The following is a 22,130-nucleotide window of genomic DNA, read 5'->3' on the forward strand; positions in this document are numbered from 1 at the left end:
AAATATTTCAAAACATGTTTTATGAGAACAGTGTTCTATTCTCATAAATACCACATATTAATAAAGAACAAATATCATATGATCATCTTAATAGATGCAAGGAAAGCATATGACAAAAATCCAAAATCAATTCATGATAAAAAACTCTCAAAAACTAGAAATAGAAAGGAATTTCCTCATTCTTATAAAGGATATCAGCGAAAAACTTATAGTTAACATCATACTTGAGGCAAAACACTGAATTCTTTTTCACATTATTGACAATAATGTGTCAGTGTTTATTCATCTACTGTAACAAATACACCCCTCTGGTGAGGGATATTGATCATGGGGAGGCTCTGTGTATAGGGTAGGGAGTAAGTGGGAACTGTGTACTTTCTGCTCAATTTTGCTGCTTTTTCACTAAATCCAGAACAAGGCAAAGATATCCACTCTTAATACACCTATTTAACATCACACTAGCCAGGTTCTAGCCAGTGTAATAAGGCAAAAAAAATTTTAATTTAATAAATTAAATTAAAAAATAATAAGGCTTAAAGATTGGAAAAGAAGTAAAACTGTTTTTATTTACAGATGACATAATCTTGTATGTAGAAAATACTTAAGAATCTAAAAAAATACAAACACCATTAGAACTAATAGGTGAATTTAGCAAAATCGTAGGATACAAAACCAATTACAAAAAAATCTATTTTATTTCTATATACTAGCAATGAACAATCTGAAATGAAATTAAGAAAATAATTTATATACAACACTATAAAACATATTTAGGAATAAATTGTAAAAAAGAGGTACAGGACCTGTACACTGAAGATTACAAAATATTGCTGAGAAAAATTAAGAAGATCTAATAAAATGGGGAGATAAACCACGTTCACAGCTTGAAAGATTCAATATTATTAAAATGGCAATTTTCCCCAATTGATTCAATGCAATCTCTCTCAAAAGTCCAAGCAGGCGTTTTTGTAAAAATTGATAAGTGATTTTAAACTTTATTTGCAAATGCAAAGGACATACTGTAGCCAAAAAAAATTTTTTTAAAGATAAAAGATGAAGGACTTACACTATTTTAAAACTTACTATAAAAGTATAGTAATCAGGACAGTGATATTGGTATAAGGATAGACTTACAGATCAATGGAACAGAATAGTCTAAAAATAAAACCACACATATACACTCAAATGATTTTCAAAGGTGTAAAGATAATTCAGTGGGGGTAACAATAGTCTTTTCAACAAACAGTGCTAAAACAAATGGTTGGATATTGCAAAAAACAGAAAAAGAACTTAGACCCTTATCTCACACATACGCAAAAACTTACTCGAAATAGAGCATAGACTTAAACGTAAATCTTACAACTATAAAACTTCTAGAAGAAAACAGGAGAAAGTCTTTGTGACCTTGTGTTAGGCAATTATTTCATAGGTATGACACCAAAAACACAACCCACAAAAGAAAAAAATGATAAATTGAACCTCATCAAATTTAAAAGCTTTTGCTCTTCAAAACTGACAATGAAGAAAATGAAAAGACAAGTCACAGACTGGGAGAAATCATGTGCAAAACATATATCTGATAAAAGACTTGTGTCCAGAATATACAAAAAACTTTTACAACCCCATAACAATAAGAAAACCCAATTTAAAAAACGGGCAAAAAATTTAAATAGATGCTTCATCAGTGAAGATATATCAATGGCAAATAAGCACATGATAAAATGCTTGACGTCTTAAGACATAAGGGAAATGCAAATTAAAACCACAATGAGATATTACTACACTTCTGCTAAAATGACTGAGATGAAAAAGACAAATAATATCAAGTGTTGGTGAGTATGCAGAGGAATTAGAACCATTATACATTGCTGATGAGAATATAAAACAGTACAACCACTCTGGAAAACAGTTTGGCAGCTACTTAAAGAGTTAAACATACACTTACCATACAACCCAGCAATTCTACTCCTAGGTATCTACCCAAGAGAAATAAAAACATATGTCCACACAAAGATTTGTATGTGAATGTTCACTGCCAAAAACTGGAAACAATTCAAACGTCCATCAACTAGTGAATGGACGAACAAAAAGTTAATCCTTACAATGGTATACTACTCAACAATAAAAAGGAACAAACTGCTGATATACACAACAATATGAATGAACTTCAAAAAAATTACTCTAAGTGAAAGAAGCCAGAGACATAAGTCAACATATTATATGATTCTATTTATATAAAATTTCTAGAAAAGAAAAAATTATAGACTATAGACAGAAAAAAGATCTGTGGTTGCTTAGAGGTGGGGATAGGAGCAGGGACTGACCATTGATGGGCATGAGAGAACCTTTTCCAGTTACGGAAATGTTAGAATATTGGATTATGGTGATGGTACACAACTGCATATATCTGCTATAAATCATCAATCTCCATATTTTAAAAAAAGAACTTTTTTGAGGTCCTGTGGAGTTGTCTGATTATGTTCTATGTAACTTTCTGGGTTTTGGTTTCATCCACACCAAGAAGAATATACAAATATGTAATTCCATATTATCCAAAGTACTTTTAAAACATACAGTTCATATAGTTCAACCTAAATATTTGGACAACCATAAGAAGAACTGGAGTAGATGAGGCAAGATTAAAAAAAGGCAAAATTAATGAAATAGGAGAGGAAACTTGAATGGAATCTATAGAGGTAGAAATTGGGAGAGGAAATTTCTAACTCCAACATGTAACTGACAGCCATTGATGAGACTCTAGTTTCCAATCCAACATTGCAGTTAAGAGTCACATTTCTTTTTTTTTTAAGATTTTATTTATTTATTTTTTTCCCCCAGGGCCCCAGTAGATAGTTGTATGTCATAGCTGCACATCCTTCTAGTTGCTGTATGTGGGACGCGGCCTCAGCATGGCCAGAGAAGCGGTGCGCCGGTGTGCGCCCGGGATCCGAACCCAGGCCGCCAGCAGCGGAGCGCGCGCACCCAACCGCTAAGCCACAGGGCTGACCCAAGAGTCACATTTCTAACTGATGAGAATATTAACCATTAAGGAGCAGATATAGAACATCAAACTGGTAATAGTCATTAGCTCTAGAGAGGGGAGCAGAATTGGGATTGGTCAAGGGACTTCTGCTCAATATTAAAGTTAGAATTTTTACAAGGAGTTATTCACATATTATTTGTGTAACTAAAATAAATAATTTTTTTTTTGTGAGGAAGATCGGCTTTGAGCTAACATCTGCCAATCCTCCTCTTTTTTTTTCCTGCTGAGGAAGACTGGCCCTGGGCTAACATCCATGCCCATCTTTCTCTACTTTATATGGGACGCCGCCACAGCATGGCTTGACAAGTGGTGCGTCGGTGCGCGCCCGGGATCGGAACCCGCAAACCCTGGGCTGCTGCAGCGGAGCGCGCGCACTTAACCACTTGCACCACCAGGCCGGCCCCTAACATAAATAATTTTTAATAAAAGAATTCCATATGCCTAAGATTACGCTAGCCTCATAGTTAACATTTTTTCAACGCCAACATCCTACTCTCTTGGTAGGTACCTAGTCAAATTTTACAAATTCAGTTGCTTTCAGGGGTAAAGTGGGTAATCATATGAGTAAAGTAAGCACATGGGGCTTACAGGCATTCAGACTCAAAATCATAAAAAAAACTGTGCAGGTTAAACAAAGTACTTCTGCAAATTAAATTTAACTGGCAGCCCATTACTTTGTTATCTCTCCCAATTTCAGTGTTTCTCAACTTTTTAAAAACTTTGTCTTCCTTTAATAGCTAATAAAGATTTCATATCTTCTTTCGAAGTTATTTGAAATTTCACAATACACCAAATATTGAGACTAAAACCAAATCACAGCAATTATACTACTGAAAATGTTTTTCAAACTACAATGGTCCACTACTCTTCCCTATCCCACTTAAAATTATTGCCCCTAGACCTTATCATCACCTGGAACTGTACCATCTCTGAAATTTGAAAATCAATATCTTATGAATACAGATTGCCTCACTTCCTTATTGCCAGTACATTGGCTCTTCAACTTCCCTGAAACCTTTACCCTTATCTCTTTTTACTTATTTTGTTAGCTTCCTTTTCTTCTGCGGTTCTACTTAGCAATTCCTGGAAAGGACTTGAGTCAAAGCCCTTTGACATTTGCTAAAACTGTTTTCTCAAATATCAATAACAAACTCTCTCAAACTCTTCTGCAAATATACCAAACCATTTCCAGTTCCCTAAATAAACCACAATCACACACTGTACTTTCACCCTGTAATTCTTATTCATACTTAAAGACCAAACTCAAGCCACAGCTCCTCTAAAAGCTTTCACAACAAGCTTTTTCCCTACTTCAAACCAAGCCAGGTTACGTGTTCTCTCCAGCCTCCCTCCTCAGGTGCTTCAACTACACATGTATTTATTTAACAGGCATACTATGTGGAAAACATTTATATTTAATATTAATAAAGGATTTTAAAACTAGAAGAAGCCTTAAAGATCATTTCTGCTTGTCATTTTACAGACTAGACATTTTAAAACTGACAAGTTAAATGATATAGCCATAGCTATCTATCAGATTTTATCAAAGAGAAACATAGATCTCATTGTAAAATAGACTTGAAAATAGAAAAAATTTCCAGTTCAACCTCTGCAAATAAACATGAAATTGATTCCCAGGACACTTTCCCAATTTATGGGTTTGTGACCGTCAAACCACCAAAGATCTGTTCTTAAGGTGAGGAAGGAGTTGAGAGTAGACAGTTTGCAGCTTTAGAGCTAATTTTCTAGAGTGTACAATAATCCTTAACTAGAAAACAGTTTGTCAACTGGCTGCCTGGGACTATCAGGCCACATTTTCCATAATCAATGTTGTACGTGATATTACTTCAACTATATTTGATTACTATATAGATAATATATATAAAGGCTTATGCTGAAAATCAGATTCTCAAGTCTAGCCCAGAACCATGCACCTTATATAACATGCCCATGTGTGTGATCTTGCTCAACCTGTCCAAGATGGGGTAACTTCTTGCTCATTTACTCCTCAGTTGTTCTTAATATGGGAAGAGAAAAAGACTTAAATATTATGTGAGAGAGGAAGTAAGAGGCATAACAGGTTGAATATTTAATTAGATAGAAAATAATTTTTATTTGCTTATAAATAAGATAGGAAGTGGTATCTCCACCCCTTCCACTACTTGGAAATTCTCTTAGATTAATAAATTCTGCTTCTAAAAAGCAAATAGTGGCCCCATCCACCACCAGCAGGAGTATGAAATAAACCTTATTCATAATCTGAAGGATTTTCCTAATTATTCATCACTTAGTAAACATTCCTAGAAAATGCATAACTCACTGTATTAAGCAAAGGAGCTAGAAGTTTGGCTTCCAAAAGTTATCCCAGCACCATATTTCTTAAAAGCTACATAAAAAGAAAAACAACAAAAAACCTTGATTGACATATACTTTACTGCATCACACATCCACTTATCAAATTCTTCATTTCCTAACCTGGAATGTCGGAGGCTGTCCTTTTTGTTTTTGGCAGAACACAATGTACATTCACAGCCAACTGCATGGGGCTTGGGTAGAGATACGTCCTGTTTTAACAGCATTGTAAGAATTTCATAGTTGTTACGATGAGCAGCTAAAATGACAGGTGCAACATCCATTGTTGTTGAATACTCAGGATTCTGAATTCGCTCCATTAGTTTCTGAAAAATATTTATGTGAATGTCCAAAAGTTATTATTTGTGATTTCAAAAAAACATATTTATCTGAAGAATGAAATGAAAAAAATCGGAAGGCACAAAGAACATAAGAATTTTAAGGAATATGATAAACATTTTACCACGACTAAGTTTTTTTGAAACCTCAAAACTTAACTTTAATTAATAAATGCAATATAATCACGATAGACAAAATCTTCAATAGGAAACATTCATACAACCGGAGTTGTATTTTCCTAACAAAGAAGTGAGACTATCTAGAGAAATACTTTAGCAAAAAGTGTTTAATTTTCACAAGATTATGAAAATATGCAGGACAAGGACCAAGAATAAGAATTTTAGAAAAAAAATATAATGGAAAAACAGAAATGTTAAAAATAGCCAGAGTATAAATGCATGAGAAAAACTTTAAAAACTCCACTTCTATGGCAAACCTTGTCAGATGATAGCATGAGGCTACTTGAAAGGGATAAGTAAGTAGGCATCACTTTTCACTTTGTATAATTCTATACATAGTCCCAATCATTATCTATACTACTTCATGCTGCAAATGCACAAAAACACTAACAATCATAGCTTCTATTTAACAAGTCTTGGAACTGTTAGGCTCTTTACATTTATCATCTCATTTAATCCTCACACTAGCCTGCAAAATTGAGCATTATAATCCCCATGAAGAAACTGAGGCTCAGAGAAGTTAATGCGCCCAAGCTACACGACAGAGAGGAAAGGGCAGATCAGAAACCAGGTTTGTATTACTCCAGAGCCTGAGCTCCTTTCACTACATGGGCTCATCAGCCTGACGAAGGTATGACACGAGGAAAGAAACATTAGTTAATAAAGAATCAGGGTTAAAAATAAAAGGTTGACTATTTTTATGACTATTGCATATTCTTTCCAATACTTTTCACTTTTTCACAGAGGTTTTCCTGACAGTTGTTTGATTCTATAGTATGAGCTCATCAAGTTCACAAGGTTTTTTTGTAACTTTTATTAACATTGTACAAGTAGTGCAAACACATTATAAAATATCTGAAAAACATAGAAAAGCAGAGAGAAGAATAAAAATATCCATTTCCCTACTACCCAAGGAACATTTTACAGTATTTCCTTCTAGTCTTTTCTCTACCACATGTCCTTTTAGGGACATCTTTGGCATAAATGATTTGGCACCAATGATTAAAAACAATGGTTCTTAATATTTTTAGATCAAGGATCCTTTTAATAATCTCATAAAGCTATAGCCCAGAATCTTCCACAAAAAAAATTCATGTACAGAATTTTGCATGCAATTTAAGGAAGTTCATAGACCCTAAGTTCAAGATATTTTATTCTGCTAATTTAAATAACACTACCACAAACATCTTTATGAATACGCCTTTTTCAAAATGTAGGATTATTTCATTAACGTAGAACCCCTGATGTGGAATTACAGAGCTAAAGACCATGAACAGTTTTGAAGCTCTTGATACATACTATCAAAGTCCTTTTAATAGTTTTTATTACCAACAATATAGGAATGTACCCATTTCACACTAAAGGTTACTCACCAGCACTGGGCATGATCACTCCCAATTTATGTGAAAAAAACTATCATGAAATATTAATTTACTTTCCTTTGATTACTGATAAGTTTTAATATTTTCTGACATACTTATTTTTTTCCCCTCTTTTATGAATAGTTTATACACTTCCCATTTATTTATTAGGAATTTCAAATTAATGAATTTATTTAAAAACTAAAGAGAAATCTAAAAATTTAAACCTTTCTCCCTTATTGCTGGTTATAAAGAGGAGAAAATTTATTTAATCCCTTAAGACAAAAATCGTTCTCATTTTTCCTATGAAATATACTTAACTACATGAAAAACACTATTAGAGGTAGATAAGATTAAATTCATAATTTCATTGTTTATACTATAATCTACATAGTATCAAAAACAATCTGTATTTAAAAGTCAAACTTTATCAAAAGACAATTTTGACAAGCCAAGAATACAGAATTAATTCACTGAAATGGTAAAAAAAAAAAAAGTATATAAAAATATTTGACGTTGCCTCTCTAGAAGTAATAGGGCTGTTAAAATGTGACTGTACTGTCACTTGAAGTACTCAAGCAAAAGCTAGATCATGTTTTTTGTTAGAGATATAGTAGAAAGTGGCTTTTCACTGAGTATGTGAAGACTACCACGGCCTTACAACTCAAGATCCGATTGGTAGTGGTCATGGTGATGAAATAAGACCAGCCCATTGCTCCAATACCCTGCACGCTATACCTCACCCTCCCATCAAGAAAGTAAATGGATTAAAAGTCTAGAAGGTGGAATAAGTATACCAAAATATAATAACCGCAGGATAGATGACAGAAAATTGAATAGGACCCTAGATATTTCTGATCCTTTGGACACGAACTATATTCTCAGTCCTTTTTGCTCTGTTCTTGTTGGTTTCTTACCACCACTTAAACTAGCTGGTACTATCCTCTGAGGAAAGTCATGCTTACACAAACTTTGTAATAGTCTAAATGAGAGTAAAATATTTCAGTTAATATATGATAAAGTATGCAATTTAGCAGAGCTTCTCATAGTTCTCAGATAATCCGCAACCAATTTATAATTCTTTCTTAAAACAATATTTTTCTTCTGAGTATAGCCAGTTTACACTCCCAGCAGTTATTTACACTGCTTGTTGCACTATATCCTTACCAATAATGAATAATTTTTAAATTTTGATATACAACAAATATCTCATTTTTTAAAAGTAGAATTTATTTGATTATTAGTGACTATCTTCCTAATTACAAGAGCAATAAAAAGAGTAAGAAAAAAATATCCTTAATTTGGCAATCAGAGATGATTGCTATTAGGTAACGTTTTGCTACAATTCTATGTAGTTCCTTTTCTATGCAGGTTTTTAAACTTGGATTATATTATATATACAGTTTACTATTCTCATTTTTTTCACTTCCTATATCATATTTTTCCATGTTCCTAAATATTCTTTACAAAAATGCCATTTTAATATATATGTAATTATTTTTATTTCCAATCTTCTATTTGGGGATGTTTAGATTGTGTCACATGGTTTTTTCACTGCTACAAATAAGATTGCAATTAACATTTTTGTCCACACTTCTGACCATTTCCTTAATAAGTTCATAGAGGAAGCACTAGGTTAAATATGAACATCTTTCTTGTTTATGACACATCCAGCCAAACTGCTTTCCAAAATATCCTCCTCGCCAGCAGTGTATGAGACTAGACTGTACTACTCCCTTACCATCAATGATTATTATTTATTAAAAATCTTTGCTAATTTGATAAGCAAAAATTAGTATTTCATTGTATTTAATTATCAGTAATTATCATTGTATTTAATTATCAGTAATATTTTGTATTTTCTTTTCTGAGATTTTTGCATGTCCTTTTCTGATTTTGGTGTTTTTCATCAATTTGTCTAATATTAAGATTATGAATTTGTGATAGAAGCTGGAAATAAGTTTTGCCAGTTACCCATCTGCTTTCTAAATTTTGCCTGATGTCTGAATTTTAGAAATTTAACTTCTATGCAGCCAAAGACTGTGCCACTGTGATTTTTGTCCATTGTTTTTACATAAAGCTTAGAAAGTCCTTCCACTTCCAATCAGTTAAATATTCATCTACGTTTTCTTCCAGGTTTCTGATTTCATTATTTACATTTAATTCTTAAATCCATCTGGAAACTAAAACATATTTTCAACTTAACCTACAGAACTTTCCAAACTAAAAATACTGGTCCACACTGACAAAAATATATAACTATCACTAATTTTAAAAAGGTTTCCTGACAGCAATATTAATTATTCTTGCAAATGTCTACTTACTTTAAAGCAATATTTTACAGAGTGAAAAAAATCTATTTTTTTAAAACAAAATAAATTTGGGGGAAGAAAAAAATGGTAATGGGGCAGGAGATCTATTTTGGTTTAAAAATCCAAATCAATAAACATTTAAGAGTACTAACTACTATAGTTGGTCTTGATGATCGTTTTGGTCGATGATTAAGTAGTATATCAACAGCTCCCACTACTTCAGAGTCGATTGCCACCAAAAGTGCATCTGCGGACTTTAAAAAAAAAAAAGGTTAAAAATGAAAATGGAGGATAAAAAGGTAAACTATTTATTTTTACTAATTCATAAATAAAACTATTTTTTTAATTTAAACTGTATTATATACAGTAATACTGAATTTTCAAAAATTTAGACTATCCAAATAGTACATTTGCTTGCCTTAGCAGTACTTCTGTGTATCACAACACACACGTTTCTGTCCTGATTACATGAGCTGGTAAAATAATGAATGCTTGATAGAGGAGTTTATTAATGGAACAGCACTAATCCATGCAGCATTTAAAGTTGAGATGTGTTTTTTCAAGATCTTTACTCTTGAATTTTGGACCAAAAGAATCTTAACAATCCAAATCTATAAAAGAAACTGCCAAGAACTATTACTACAGGTAAAAGATTGTGTTCAGTCTAATAAAAATGATCATCAATGCAACCATGAGGATAGGGCACAATAGAAAATGCAAACAGCAGGGAGCCCTCTGTTCTCATCTTTAAAACATACATGGCTGACTGAAATGGTGCAAATTTGACATTAAGATTAGCAACCTTATCAAGTAAATATCACAATCCTACCAATATCCTCAGAGACAGGAGGAAGAAATGACTCGATAGTTTTACTCCCAAACTACAGCTCATTTTGAAGCTCCAACTTTTGACAGGAGGAAAAAGTAAATAGAAGCTGAGGAAATGGGGACCTTTCCACTCTCTGTAACCAAAGCCACATTCCTACTATGATACTGGGCAACCATGACGTCAGGTTTTTGGGTTTCTTTCTGTTTTCGTTTTTAAGGAAAACCGTAAAGGCAGAAGGGAAACGAGGATAAATAACAATTTAATCTAAGAAAATGTTCTGGTTATTTTCAATCTGTATATTTTTTACACTGTTATAATCTTTAACAACTATTTAAATCAACATTCTCTCTCGAAAATGAAACTATATTAGATCTTTAATCTTTTTCTTAGCTGAAAAGAATAAAGCTTTGATCCACTTTATCTAGATGTCAAAAGTAGGACTAAAAATGGCAGACTTTATCTGGATGTCTAAAAATAGGACTAAGTACCCCAAAGAAAGGGTTGGGGCCCACATTCAACCATTAGGAACCGCTTATGTATTCCCACAGGAAAAACGCCCACTCTGATGGAAAATTTAATTCATTATTTTATCCCTTAAAACTTTTAGGGTTCTTTGGGCTGCAGCCTATTCTTTCAAGTCTAGCATTATTATTCTTCTGCTAGAAATGCCAGAAATGCAAACATTTCTCCAGTTTTTACCATACTTTGTCAGGTGAAGCAAACAAAAAAAAAAGAACCAGGTGTCTGTTACTACTAAACATTTCATTTATGATGTTTAATTTTAACCCATAAAGCTAACTATAGTAATGCCACCCTTCTCAAAGTCAAACACCAGGCAACTTCAATCATCTGCAATAGCCATGGATCCAGCTTTAAATTTCCCAAAAAACCATGCTGAGCTGTCACAAACTACCTTCATGGGCGTATTTCACAGAAGGAACAGACCCAGGCACACTGACTTAGAGTTGTCTATAAATGACAGATACCTGGCTTTCCCAAGTACCCTTCATCTTTACTGTATAAGGGAATAGCTGGATAAAAACCAACAAAGTAGGAAAAAAGGAAGAAAAAATTGCTAAAAGTTGGCCACTGAAGAGATGAAATATCAGTATAGCAAAAGCACTATCAACACACAGCAGTCTGAAGCCACTGACTGGAACGACAAACATGTTAACAGTTTCAGACTATATGAAGCAAAGTAAAATGATTACATTTTAATGATTCCTGCTTACGATGATAAAGTTAAATTATATTCAGACACATTATTTAGTAAAGAATAAAGAAAGATTCATGTTAAATCTTTCAATGCTTAAAAGGATAAGCTTCAGGTATAAAAAATATTTATATAAAAAAGTCATGTAAATAAGGAATTACCATTGCCTTATTCTGCACAAATGGTATGTTATTTGATAAAGCAAAGGGAATTCTGAAGGAAAAAACATTTTAAATTATTTGAAAAATATCTGTATACAAAATGTCCTCATTAGTTTTGTTCCCCAATTTCTCACAGATATTTGATCATTCCTTATTAAAATCTACTCAATACATATATTATGTATTTATGAGGTTGCTGTCTTCCTTGTCACCTCAGAATTCGTCTTTTCAACAATTCCCATACTCTTTCCTCTAAGCTCAGAGTAAGAAGCTACTTATTTCCTTTCCAAAACTAAATTTTCCAACTTGGTATTCTATTTAAGGAGCTTCTGTCTTCTATAGGACCTTGGTCCTTCACTCGCAGAAATACCAGTCTTAGCCCCCAACTCCCAAAACATTAAATCCTTCCTCACTCTTTGCCAACTTGACTTGATCATATCTTTCTCTTAATACTCAAGTTTTCTTCTTCCTTTCACTTTGTCAAAGTTCTTAAATCAATGCATATCATTTTCTCTAATTCTACCAATACCAGAGTTTCAAAATCCAAGGGCCTTTCCTATCTCCTCATTTTCCTTGCTTTCTAAGCAACATATGAAAATTGTTTCTATGGTTTTCACAATGCGGTAGTATCCTAACTCCTTTAATGAAACTCTTTCCTTCTAATGCCCTTTATTAATGTAGAAGCTCCCTAAGAAAGAAGCAGCATCAGCCATTTGCTCTTCCGTGTGATTCTGCCCACTGTCACGATGTGGGTGATCACCCCCTATGCATGACTGCCTACTGTCTCTCCAGCGTGACCTCTCCCTAGAGATGTAATCACCTTAACTGTCCATTGGAGACCGCCTGATATTTCCAAAATAAACAAGGCTAAAAACAGAATTTACATTTGTCTGCCCCATGCTTGACTTCTCTTCTTAAATTCCTGTTTTTCTTCCATCCTTCTCCCAGTCACCCATGTTTATCCAAATCATCTCGGACTCCTCTATTCCCTCTTCCAAATTCAAATATTCACCAAGTTTTATCAATTCTTCCTTCATAACATCTCTCACATTTGCCATTTTCTCCCTATTGTTATAGCCACTATTCCAGTCCTGGCTTTAACCTCTTCGTATCTGGATCACTATAAAAACTGCTCACCCAAGCTATAGCCTTCCCCACTTTCCATTTTCTAATCTATACTGAACATGGCCACTAGATTAGTTTTTCTAAAATACCATTGAACACATATCACACCCTTTCTCAAAAATTACTTAATGACCCCACTATCTGTCGTATAAAACTCAAATTCCTAGGGTCAGCCCGGTGGCGTAGTGGTTAAGTTCCCGCGCTCCACTTCAGCGGCCCAAGGTTCCGGGTTTGGATCCCGGACGCCGACCTACTCACCGCTCATCAAGCCATACTAAGGCAGCATTCCACATAGAAGAACTAGAAGGACCTACAACTAGGACATACAACTATGTACTGGGGCTTTGGGGAGAAAAAAGAAAAAGAGGAAGATTGGCAACAGATACTAGCTCAGGGCCAATCTTCCTCAAAAAACAAACAAACAAAACAAAAACCCTCAAATTCCTTAGCCTGGTATTCACGTCCTTTTCATCAGTTTTGTTTTAGCTATTTTTCCAGATATTTCCCACTACTCTCCAACCCAAATATTTTGTTCAAAAAGGCTAAGCCAATTAATTCACTGTCTCAAGAATATATACTGTACATGCCTTTGTTTAGATCCTTCTCAACATCCTCTGTTCCCAATCTATCCACACATTTTTGAGAGTAGTTTCAGGTAGTAGGTAAACGCATGGACTCTGGGGCCAAAATCTGGGTTCAAATTCCAGGTCTGCCATTTATGGAGTGACTATTAAGCAAGTTACTTAATCTTTCTGTACCTGGGTTTCCTCCTCTATAAAAGGGGGATAATAACAGTACCTATCTCATAGGGCTGTTGTGAGGATTAAGGAAGTGAATATATTTAAAGTTCCTGGCACACAGTACTACTATATAAATATTAGCAATTATTAATATTTCAAGGCTGAGCTCAACTGACACTCCTCCATGAAAGCTTTCTTGATAGCTCCAATCCACAGTGATCTTCTGTCTTCTCTGTTTCCAAAACATTTATTGTAAACCACAAAAGTTTAAGTATAAAAAACAGTTTCTCAATAGTGGCACTATTGACATTTGTGTCAGATAATTCTCTGTTGTGGGGGGCTGTCCTTGCACTGCAGGATGTTTAGCAGCATCCCTAGCCTTTACCCATCAGATGCCAGCAGTAACCCACCTTCTAGTTGTGAAGCCAAAAATGTCTCCAGACATTGCCAAATTGCCCCGGGGGGACAATACTGTCCAGTTGAGAGCCATAGTATAACACAACATAAAATACATGAAAGCACTTTGTGACCTCAAAGCAATACACAAGGGTCAAGTATTATCAGCACTCAGCACTTATCAAATATGCTTTTGTATTATTTAATTCATTTGTAATTCATATGTACTTTCATTGTCCAATTAGTTTTAATATCCTTTAGTACATAACTCATGTTTTATTTATTCATTTCCACAATCACAACCAACCGAAGCCCTTGGACATTTGTTGATTGATAGATAAGACATAGATAACCTGAGACAGAACACAGTGAACCAGAAAGAGCATGGGATTTGCAGTCAGAAGATCAGGTACAAATCTTAGCTTTGCCCTTACTTATTTTAGAACTTTGGGCAATTCATTAAAGTCTATGAGCCTCAGTTTTCTGATCTATAAAATGTAACATCTATACAGGCTGGCTATGATGTTCAAATGTGATCAAGTATGTAAAAGAACCATGTATATTGCAGAATTATTACATACACAGAATCCTGTGAGTAAAAAGAGAAAAATGATTATTATACCATAATAACTCTTTTATCTAGAATCATTAGGGACTTTCTTTATAACCTTATTTTCTAGGTCACTGAAGCTTATGCCTTTAAGTATTTAACTTTGACATTTAAACTATTTTGGTGGAAGTTTTCTGCTTTCAGAAGTACTATATCTTCTTCTTTCTTCTAAAACAATAGGTACTGAATATAATTTAACTTTTCCTTACTGACTCTGGGCCATTGTTATAAACACTGATTATCATTCAGCTTGTATTACACTCCCTCCGAGATGATCAGATATGCAATATTGCTGACCTCTTTGATGGACAGAATCAGAGGTACTGTGCCTCATTTTGTTCCACTGCAGCCCTCATGCCTCTCTGTGGCCCCTCTAACTCTCCAAGGATTAGAACACTAAGTGATTACGTTTGTTAAAGTAGAATACAAAATGAGGAAAAACAGACTTTGAAAGAGGGCTCCGGAAGTACTCCTATGACTCAAGTTCACAAACTTAACTGGGAAACTTCACAGCATCTACTCGGGCTGCTCAGAGGTATTTTTGACTTACTTTCTGGTTCTCAGTGGTGTTCTAGATAGCTGAAATTGCTAGGAAAGCAATTTCTTTTTCTACTCTAAATAGGTATCCGTAGAGATAGTACCATATGTTGTAATACATACAAATATATATATAATAGAAATATACATAGAACTAACCTACTTATATTTTTAAAATCTTCAGTGTTTCCTGATGCCACTCAAAAAAAAAAAATGCCTTATTGATTTAAAGCTACAACAAAGCAAACATACTATTTGAAAGAAGAAAAAAAAAGAGCCAGAATTCATGTGCTAAGTCCCATAAGCAAACCAAAAAGGAAACGAAAATAATATTATTAAATTTCCTTCACAATCTCTTTACTGAATTCTTTTAAGGCTTATTCTCATGCCTACTTTTCTACCTGAACTGATAGGAAGACATACAGAAAGGTCAATATTTTCCAGTTTAAAAAAATTCATTCATCTTTAGTCATAAGCCAACATCAAATTTCAGACAAAAAGGAAAATTTAATAAATTTAACAGGAGAAAATCAAAGTCAATTGAAAATTGCTTTGTGAGTCAGGAGCATTTTGTTCTTATGCTTGTAAATTATATGGGCCACAGAAAAACCTGTTCCCCTGACACTTCCAGAACACTTGTACTATTTTTAGATATACAATATAAATAGTAGTAACATAGGTAATAAAAGCAAAGTCATCTTTAATAAGTCATGATAATTTACCTTTGTCAGACATTGTAAAACATATAAGATAAGGGGGGGGAGTGAAAGGGGGGAGGAAAAAGATAAATCAAAATATTATACTTTTTTAAAAAGGCTTTTTTTGGTTTGTTTTAAAAACTTTTAGTGGCTCAAAACTAAATAAAAGGTGAAAGAAAGCGAGAGAGAGAAAGAATGGAAGGAAGGAAAGGGAGGGAAGAAGAAAACTAGAAAGAGAGAAGAAAACATGGCATATCTAACATACTTAGAAGCTACTGGATAAAATTATCTAGCCTTGTACCTGACAACCGTAGTCCAAAAGAAGCTGCAGTATATCCAAGTTTTCGTTTTCAATAGTTATGGTAACAGCATTTCTCCCAAGCACATCTACGCAATTTATGTTCAAGTCACCTGAACTGTTTTCCTCCAAAATCTTTTTAACCATATAATAGTCACCTAAATAACAATATACAAACATAATTTAATATCCATGACAAAAATAAGAATGACTGTAAAGAAAACTTAGCTTGTTGATTTAAAAGATTTAAAAACCTAAACTCATTTTCATATATGGAAATATGCAAAGAAAATGTGAACATTTCCTTGCTGAAAACTGACATCCTGATAAAATAATTTGTACATCAGCTGTAAACATAAAAAGTAGAAAAAATTTAAATGTGCAGTTTGAAATAAAAGTTGTTAGTTAAAATTCATAACTGATTGATTATAAGAAAGAAGAGAAACTTTTCGAGGATATTGAAAGCAATAAAGAATGTCCAAAAACACAGACTGGAAGCTAGAAAAATAAGAGAAGCAGCTTAAAGGATTTAAGTTTTACATCGCAAACACATACACACATTTACGCACACACCATAATGGTTAAAAATGAGATCTAGTGATAAGTGGAGGATCTTATAAAGAGGTTTTAGAGGGAAAACATACTGTGGAAAAGCAGTGTGAATGTGGATATGCTTGTGTGTATGAACAGTAAGAGGGAATGATGCCCCAAATTCCCTCTCCTCCTCCCCACTCTCCCAAGACACACACACACACACTCCTATCTTATTAATGCAGCTGTTTAGATTAAATGACCAGGGAACACTCAGCTCATAAACCTCTAAGGCAGGAGTAGGATTAATGCTGATAGAGACCAAAGTCAGAATATTTCAAAGAGCAATTCTGACCTATCAGGAGCATGCATATTACCTTCCGCCTAACTCTAGCCCACATCAAAACAGCTGACCCATGGGGGAAAAGGAGAATAATGATGGAGGTAATCATTTTCACAGAGAGCCCACTATATTTGTTTGCTGAACAGCTGGTGCAGTAATAAGGGGAATAAATCAAAACGGAAATGCTAATTAGAGAAAGAAAGCAAGGTGGCTTTTGTTTTATTTCATTTTACTTTTTAAACATAAAATGAATAAACCATTTTAAGTGCTTTGCACATATAGTTGTTCCTTAGAAGTCTATGAATAAGCAACAGGAAAAGAACATAGTAGAAATGAGAAGGAAAAGGAAATGAATGATTCATGATACAGAAAGAGAAAATACTAAAACTGGACTGAGTGAATAACAAAGGTAACAGATTTTTTTTGTTAAAATTTCAAATAAATTTGCTATTATTTTAACTAATGACTTTCAAGTCCCTACGCATTTTGGAAGAAGTTGAATGATAGTTTTCTTGATGGCATATTTCCTGAGTTCCCTCGAGAAGGAAACGTCACAAAAAGAAATATTTTCCTCATAGCACTACTAATTAATATTTAGACACTAATGCTTCACGGCAAAAACTTATCAAATATTTCACAAAGTGATGCTCTTAGTCATAACTTGAACTGATAGTGAACAGACCAGTGAAAATTTATCACTATTACTGGAAAATAACATTTAAAACCTTGTCAGGTGAATTTATTTCAATATCCTAGTAGCAGGAGAATGCCACCGATAAAAACTCTGCTATACTTTCTTTGGTTTCATGATGTATCTAGGTGACTTACCAGGACTTATTAGGCTTTCTGAATTTAAAGACTTCCGCCTTTCACTAATTCTCCAATATTTTCAGCCATTGCCTCTTCAAATATTGTTTCATTCCCATATATTTTTTTTCTCCTACTGGAACTTCTATTAGGCATTATGTTGGATCATCTCCTTCCAGCTTCTGTGTCTCTACAGATTTATTTTTTCTCTTTCTCTCTCTCTTTCCTGCATTCTGGATAAATTTCTTCAGATCTCTCTTCCAGTCATTTATTCCTCCTTCAGCTATTTCTGCTGATTACCCATTCATTGATTTTTTTTAATGACTATTTTTTTTATTTCTCTGTTTTATTGGTTCCTTTCCAAATCTTTTGATTTACTTTATTATGTTTTCATTTGCTTACTTTAAACTTTTAGTCATTTTAAACATACTTATTTAATGGGCTCTATATACTTATCTTAAGGTTTTAGGGATTTAATCCTGCTATTTGCTGTGCTCCTGACTCTCGATAATGGGTGACTGTCTCCTTTAAATTGGGTATTGCAAACTCATCTTCACGGAGCTTAATTGTGGAAATCCTGGCAGCCTAGTTTGAAAGCTTGTCTCACCAAGGATATTTTGTGTTTGCTTCTTCCAGATAACTCAGAGGTTTTGCTACTCTATAAATCCTTTTTATATTAATTTCTCAGTTTAGGTTGTCCCAGACCAAGTGGGTAGTATTTATTAATTTAAACCCCAAGCCAACAAGAGGCAGGACTACAGTTACAAATTCTTAGGGGTGTCTTATTTACAAGCTTCTTTGTAGTCTCCCTGTGCTGGTGGATGGGTTCTTTTCCTCATCTATGCCTTTGCTAAAGGTACAGTCCTTTAAGGATCCTGGTTTCATGCTTGGATGCTGTTCCAATTGCCTACTGTGTACAGGCTTGAGGCCATGTAACCTGTTCTCATATGGGCATTAAAATTCAAACCCTTACAATGCCCAGACCAATATTTAACAATATTAGTAAATACAAACATGTAAACAAAAAAATATACTGCTGTAACTCAAATTTATTTTTCAATGTAAATGTATACCATAAGTACATGTAAGAAATAAGCCATTTTTCCAAATCTAACCCAAGGACTCATTTCAACATACCTGAAACAGAAAATACTTATTTTATCTTGTTAATTAAAAAAAATTACATTTATATGGGAGGGAAGCATGCATATTTACTTTCCACTCCACCCCTAAAAGCCAAATCTCTCCAAAGATGTTAATAATGTTATAAAATGGGAAACTGACAAATAATAACAAGCTATTTCAAATGGCAGTACTGGATAGGCTACAAAACTATCATATATTAAAACTCTCTTTTGCTTGAGATATGTTGTGCAATAATCCCAAATATACACACCATACAAGTACTTACTCCAACCACATTTCATTATGACATTCTTCTGTCCTCAGTTTGACAGGAATATTAAATTCCCTTTCTTGACATACTTTCTGTTTGCTTTAAAATAACCATAGCTCAGTAAGCTGGGGTAGACGCAGTAGCCACTTACTCATTCTAGTACAACACAATCTTTTCCCTTCCCTTCTCAGAGAATTTTTGAGAAGAGAACTAAGGCAATCCACCCAGTAACACTAAATAATTTTACATAATCCACAATGATTTTTGTGAGGTTACAGACATATATTCTGTTTCTTTCCATTTTCAAAACTATTCAAAGCTGCATCCGTGGTGGACTTTAACAAATGCTTTCATGATATTATTTAATACTATGACATCAGAACATAAAAGTAGCTTGACAACAGACATAGGTGGACTTTGTTTATATGTCAATGTGTTTTCAAAAAGTTATGTAAATATGGTGATGGACAAACAAAAATGTACAACCCAAATTTTCACGTTATAAACTATTAAAACATCAATAAAAAAAGTTATGTAAATAAAATCCTCTTTCAAAAGCAGTAAGAGAGGTTAGAGAGGCTGTCGTTTATTAAAGACACACTCACACATACAGACAAACAAAAAATCCTCTGTAGTTAATCTTTTCACAGTGTAAGCTGCCCCTTGGGTGTATGTTTTGGAAGTTTGCATGATCCTAAACAGAGTTTTCCTAAGTGAGCATGGCCATTATAAGGCAAGCTGAATAAATTTAGAAAGAAAATTTATAGCACTTTTTTACACAGAGGAAATAAAAGCAGTCTTAGGGCAATCCATTTCCCATTCCTTTTATTATATGCATCAATAGAAAGCATGCTTAAGTGAAGAGACTTTATTATGGCCATAAACGTGATCGATTTCTAGATTTAAAAAAAATAAAAATAAACACACATTAAATATATTCCACATTTTTGCCCTGTAATTATTTTGCACTACCGTTATTTCCCAAAGAAGGCTCGGGAGCAACAAACCTTCCTCTCCAATAAAAAGCAGGAACAGTTTTGTAAATTTGGGGAAGTTTGAGACTAAGGCAGAATTTCTCCAGTCCTGTCTATTGCATCTATCTCCACCTAACTTACTGACATACCTAATCCCATTCAACAGTCACTGAACATCAAGGCACTTGGTGGCTTAAGCTAAATAATATAAGTAAGGTTTTAAAGAAGAAGGAAAACAAAAACCAGGTGAGAGCTTATAAACACACAGAACCTCAAGCAAGGTCATGGAATTTTCGGACTGCAAGATCCGAAACTAGATAAACCCTCTGGGTTTCCAGAAGGAAAGAACTGAAGCCCGGAGAGGGAGACCAGGTCATTCAGGCGGTCAGCAGCAGAGGTGGGGCTAAAACCCCAGGGTCCAGGCCCCCACGACGCCACCTAAAACACCGTACCCCGCGAGGGAGGCCAGCGCCAGAGCCGCCGCCCAGGCGCGGCGCTCGGAGGGCGGCACCCGGCTGCTCCCGCCCGCCCCGCGCTCCCAGGGCAGAGGCGGCGCCGGGCGGCCCGGAGAGGCAGCGGCGCGGCGGGAGCAGGGCTCGGCGCGCGAGCAAGAGGGAGCGCCCCAAGTTGAGGCTGGGGAGGATGAAGGGTGTGGAGGGCAGGGGCGTCCAGAAGCGGAGAAAGGGGCCTAGCTCTCACCCTTGTCGCACGCCAGCAAGAAAAGCTTCTCATTCAGGGTGTTCTCCTCCTTCACCTCCCGCATATCCTTCAGCGCCATCACCTCGTTCGGCGACGAAGAGGAGGATGGGGAGGAAGGCAGGGAGGAGGAGGAGGCGCCAGAGAGGTCCGTGCTCGGGTACAGGGCCGCCATCATCGCGGCCCATGAGGGGGGCAGGCCAGGAGACGGGGGCGGGGCCCCCACCAGCCCCGACCCCGACCCCAGCCCCGCCCCAGGGTTGGAAAAGGGATGAGTCGTTCCCATGGCTGACTCGGCGAGCGGCCCGTTGGCCCCAAAGGGCGTCGCCTCCCCTCGGAGCCAGCACTCGCCCTCCACTGACAGCCCCAGGCTGGTGGCGGCGCATGCGCGGCCCCGGGGCCAGCGCCCCCTCCCCAAGCGCCGGCGCCCGGGCCGAGCCGGTCCGCGCCCGTCCGGGGACGAGAGGGTGGCGCGCGCCAGGGCGGCAGCCGAGCGCGGGGCCGTGCCAGGAGCGACAGGGGCCGCGCGAGGGGCGGCCCGGCCCGGGAGGAGGATGAGAGATCGGTGGGAGAGGAGCTCCGAGAGGCGCTTCTGCGCACGTCGGGATCCAGGGCTGTGGGAACCGCCGGCCGAGCTGCGATCTGAGGAGGTGTTCCCAACGCTCACGTCATCTTCCGCCCCGCGATAGCCACGACACCGGGGCGGGGCCTGTGGCGGGGGCGGGCTGGGGGTGGGCGGGGCCTGTGGCGGGGCGGGACCTACCTGCGCCCCGTCCCCTGCTCCTCTCGAGCTGCCCGCCGCCTCGAGGCTTCAAGGTGCAGAGGAACGGGCCAGTCTACCGCTTCCACACCCAGGTCTCATGCTGCACATAAGTAAATCTGCAGCGGCATGTTTGAGCCTCTGACGACTTAACGTTTTCTCAGAGCCCTTGTAGAATTGTCAAATTATTTCATATTGCGGTGTCCTCCACCCAAAGCAGAAAGGAGAGGGCCCCCCCCACGCTGCCAGACGTGATTGTCTGTGTTACTTATATATATAGGGCTAGCTACCCTCATTTCTAGACTGTATTTTCTTAACTCGTTTGTGATACAAAATTGGCACATTCCTGATGTCATATATTTATTCGCATGTAATTCAAGTGTAACCGACATGTAACCATTGGATAAGCACATTTTTAGGATCTACTCTA

The 22,130-nt window shown here is 36.1% G+C and overlaps 1 protein-coding gene across 5 annotated transcripts in view; it reads right to left on the reverse strand.

Annotated features, from left to right (window-relative positions):
* TRPC1 (transient receptor potential cation channel subfamily C member 1) overlaps positions 1-21,483 on the reverse strand; it is a 61,765-nt gene extending 40,282 nt beyond the window's left edge. For 2 of the 5 annotated variants that reach the window (XM_058551550.1, XM_058551532.1), the window contains exons 1-4: positions 20,944-21,483; positions 16,197-16,351; positions 9,739-9,840; positions 5,519-5,721 (exon numbers count right to left, since the gene is read on the reverse strand). In XM_058551550.1, the coding sequence (XP_058407533.1) occupies positions 5,519-5,721; positions 9,739-9,840; positions 16,197-16,351; positions 20,944-21,226 (743 nt within the window). In that variant the 5' untranslated portion in view covers positions 21,227-21,483. The remainder of the gene's footprint in view (positions 1-5,518; positions 5,722-9,738; positions 9,841-16,196; positions 16,352-20,943) is intronic. The other 3 variants (XM_058551541.1, XM_058551559.1, XM_058551569.1) reach the window with 3 other exon arrangements.
* Between the last annotated feature and the right edge of the window lie 647 nt (positions 21,484-22,130).

The sequence above is a fragment of the Diceros bicornis genome, chromosome 2 (genome assembly GCF_020826845.1).
Source record: "Diceros bicornis minor isolate mBicDic1 chromosome 2, mDicBic1.mat.cur, whole genome shotgun sequence".
Lineage (NCBI taxonomy): Eukaryota > Metazoa > Chordata > Mammalia > Perissodactyla > Rhinocerotidae > Diceros > Diceros bicornis.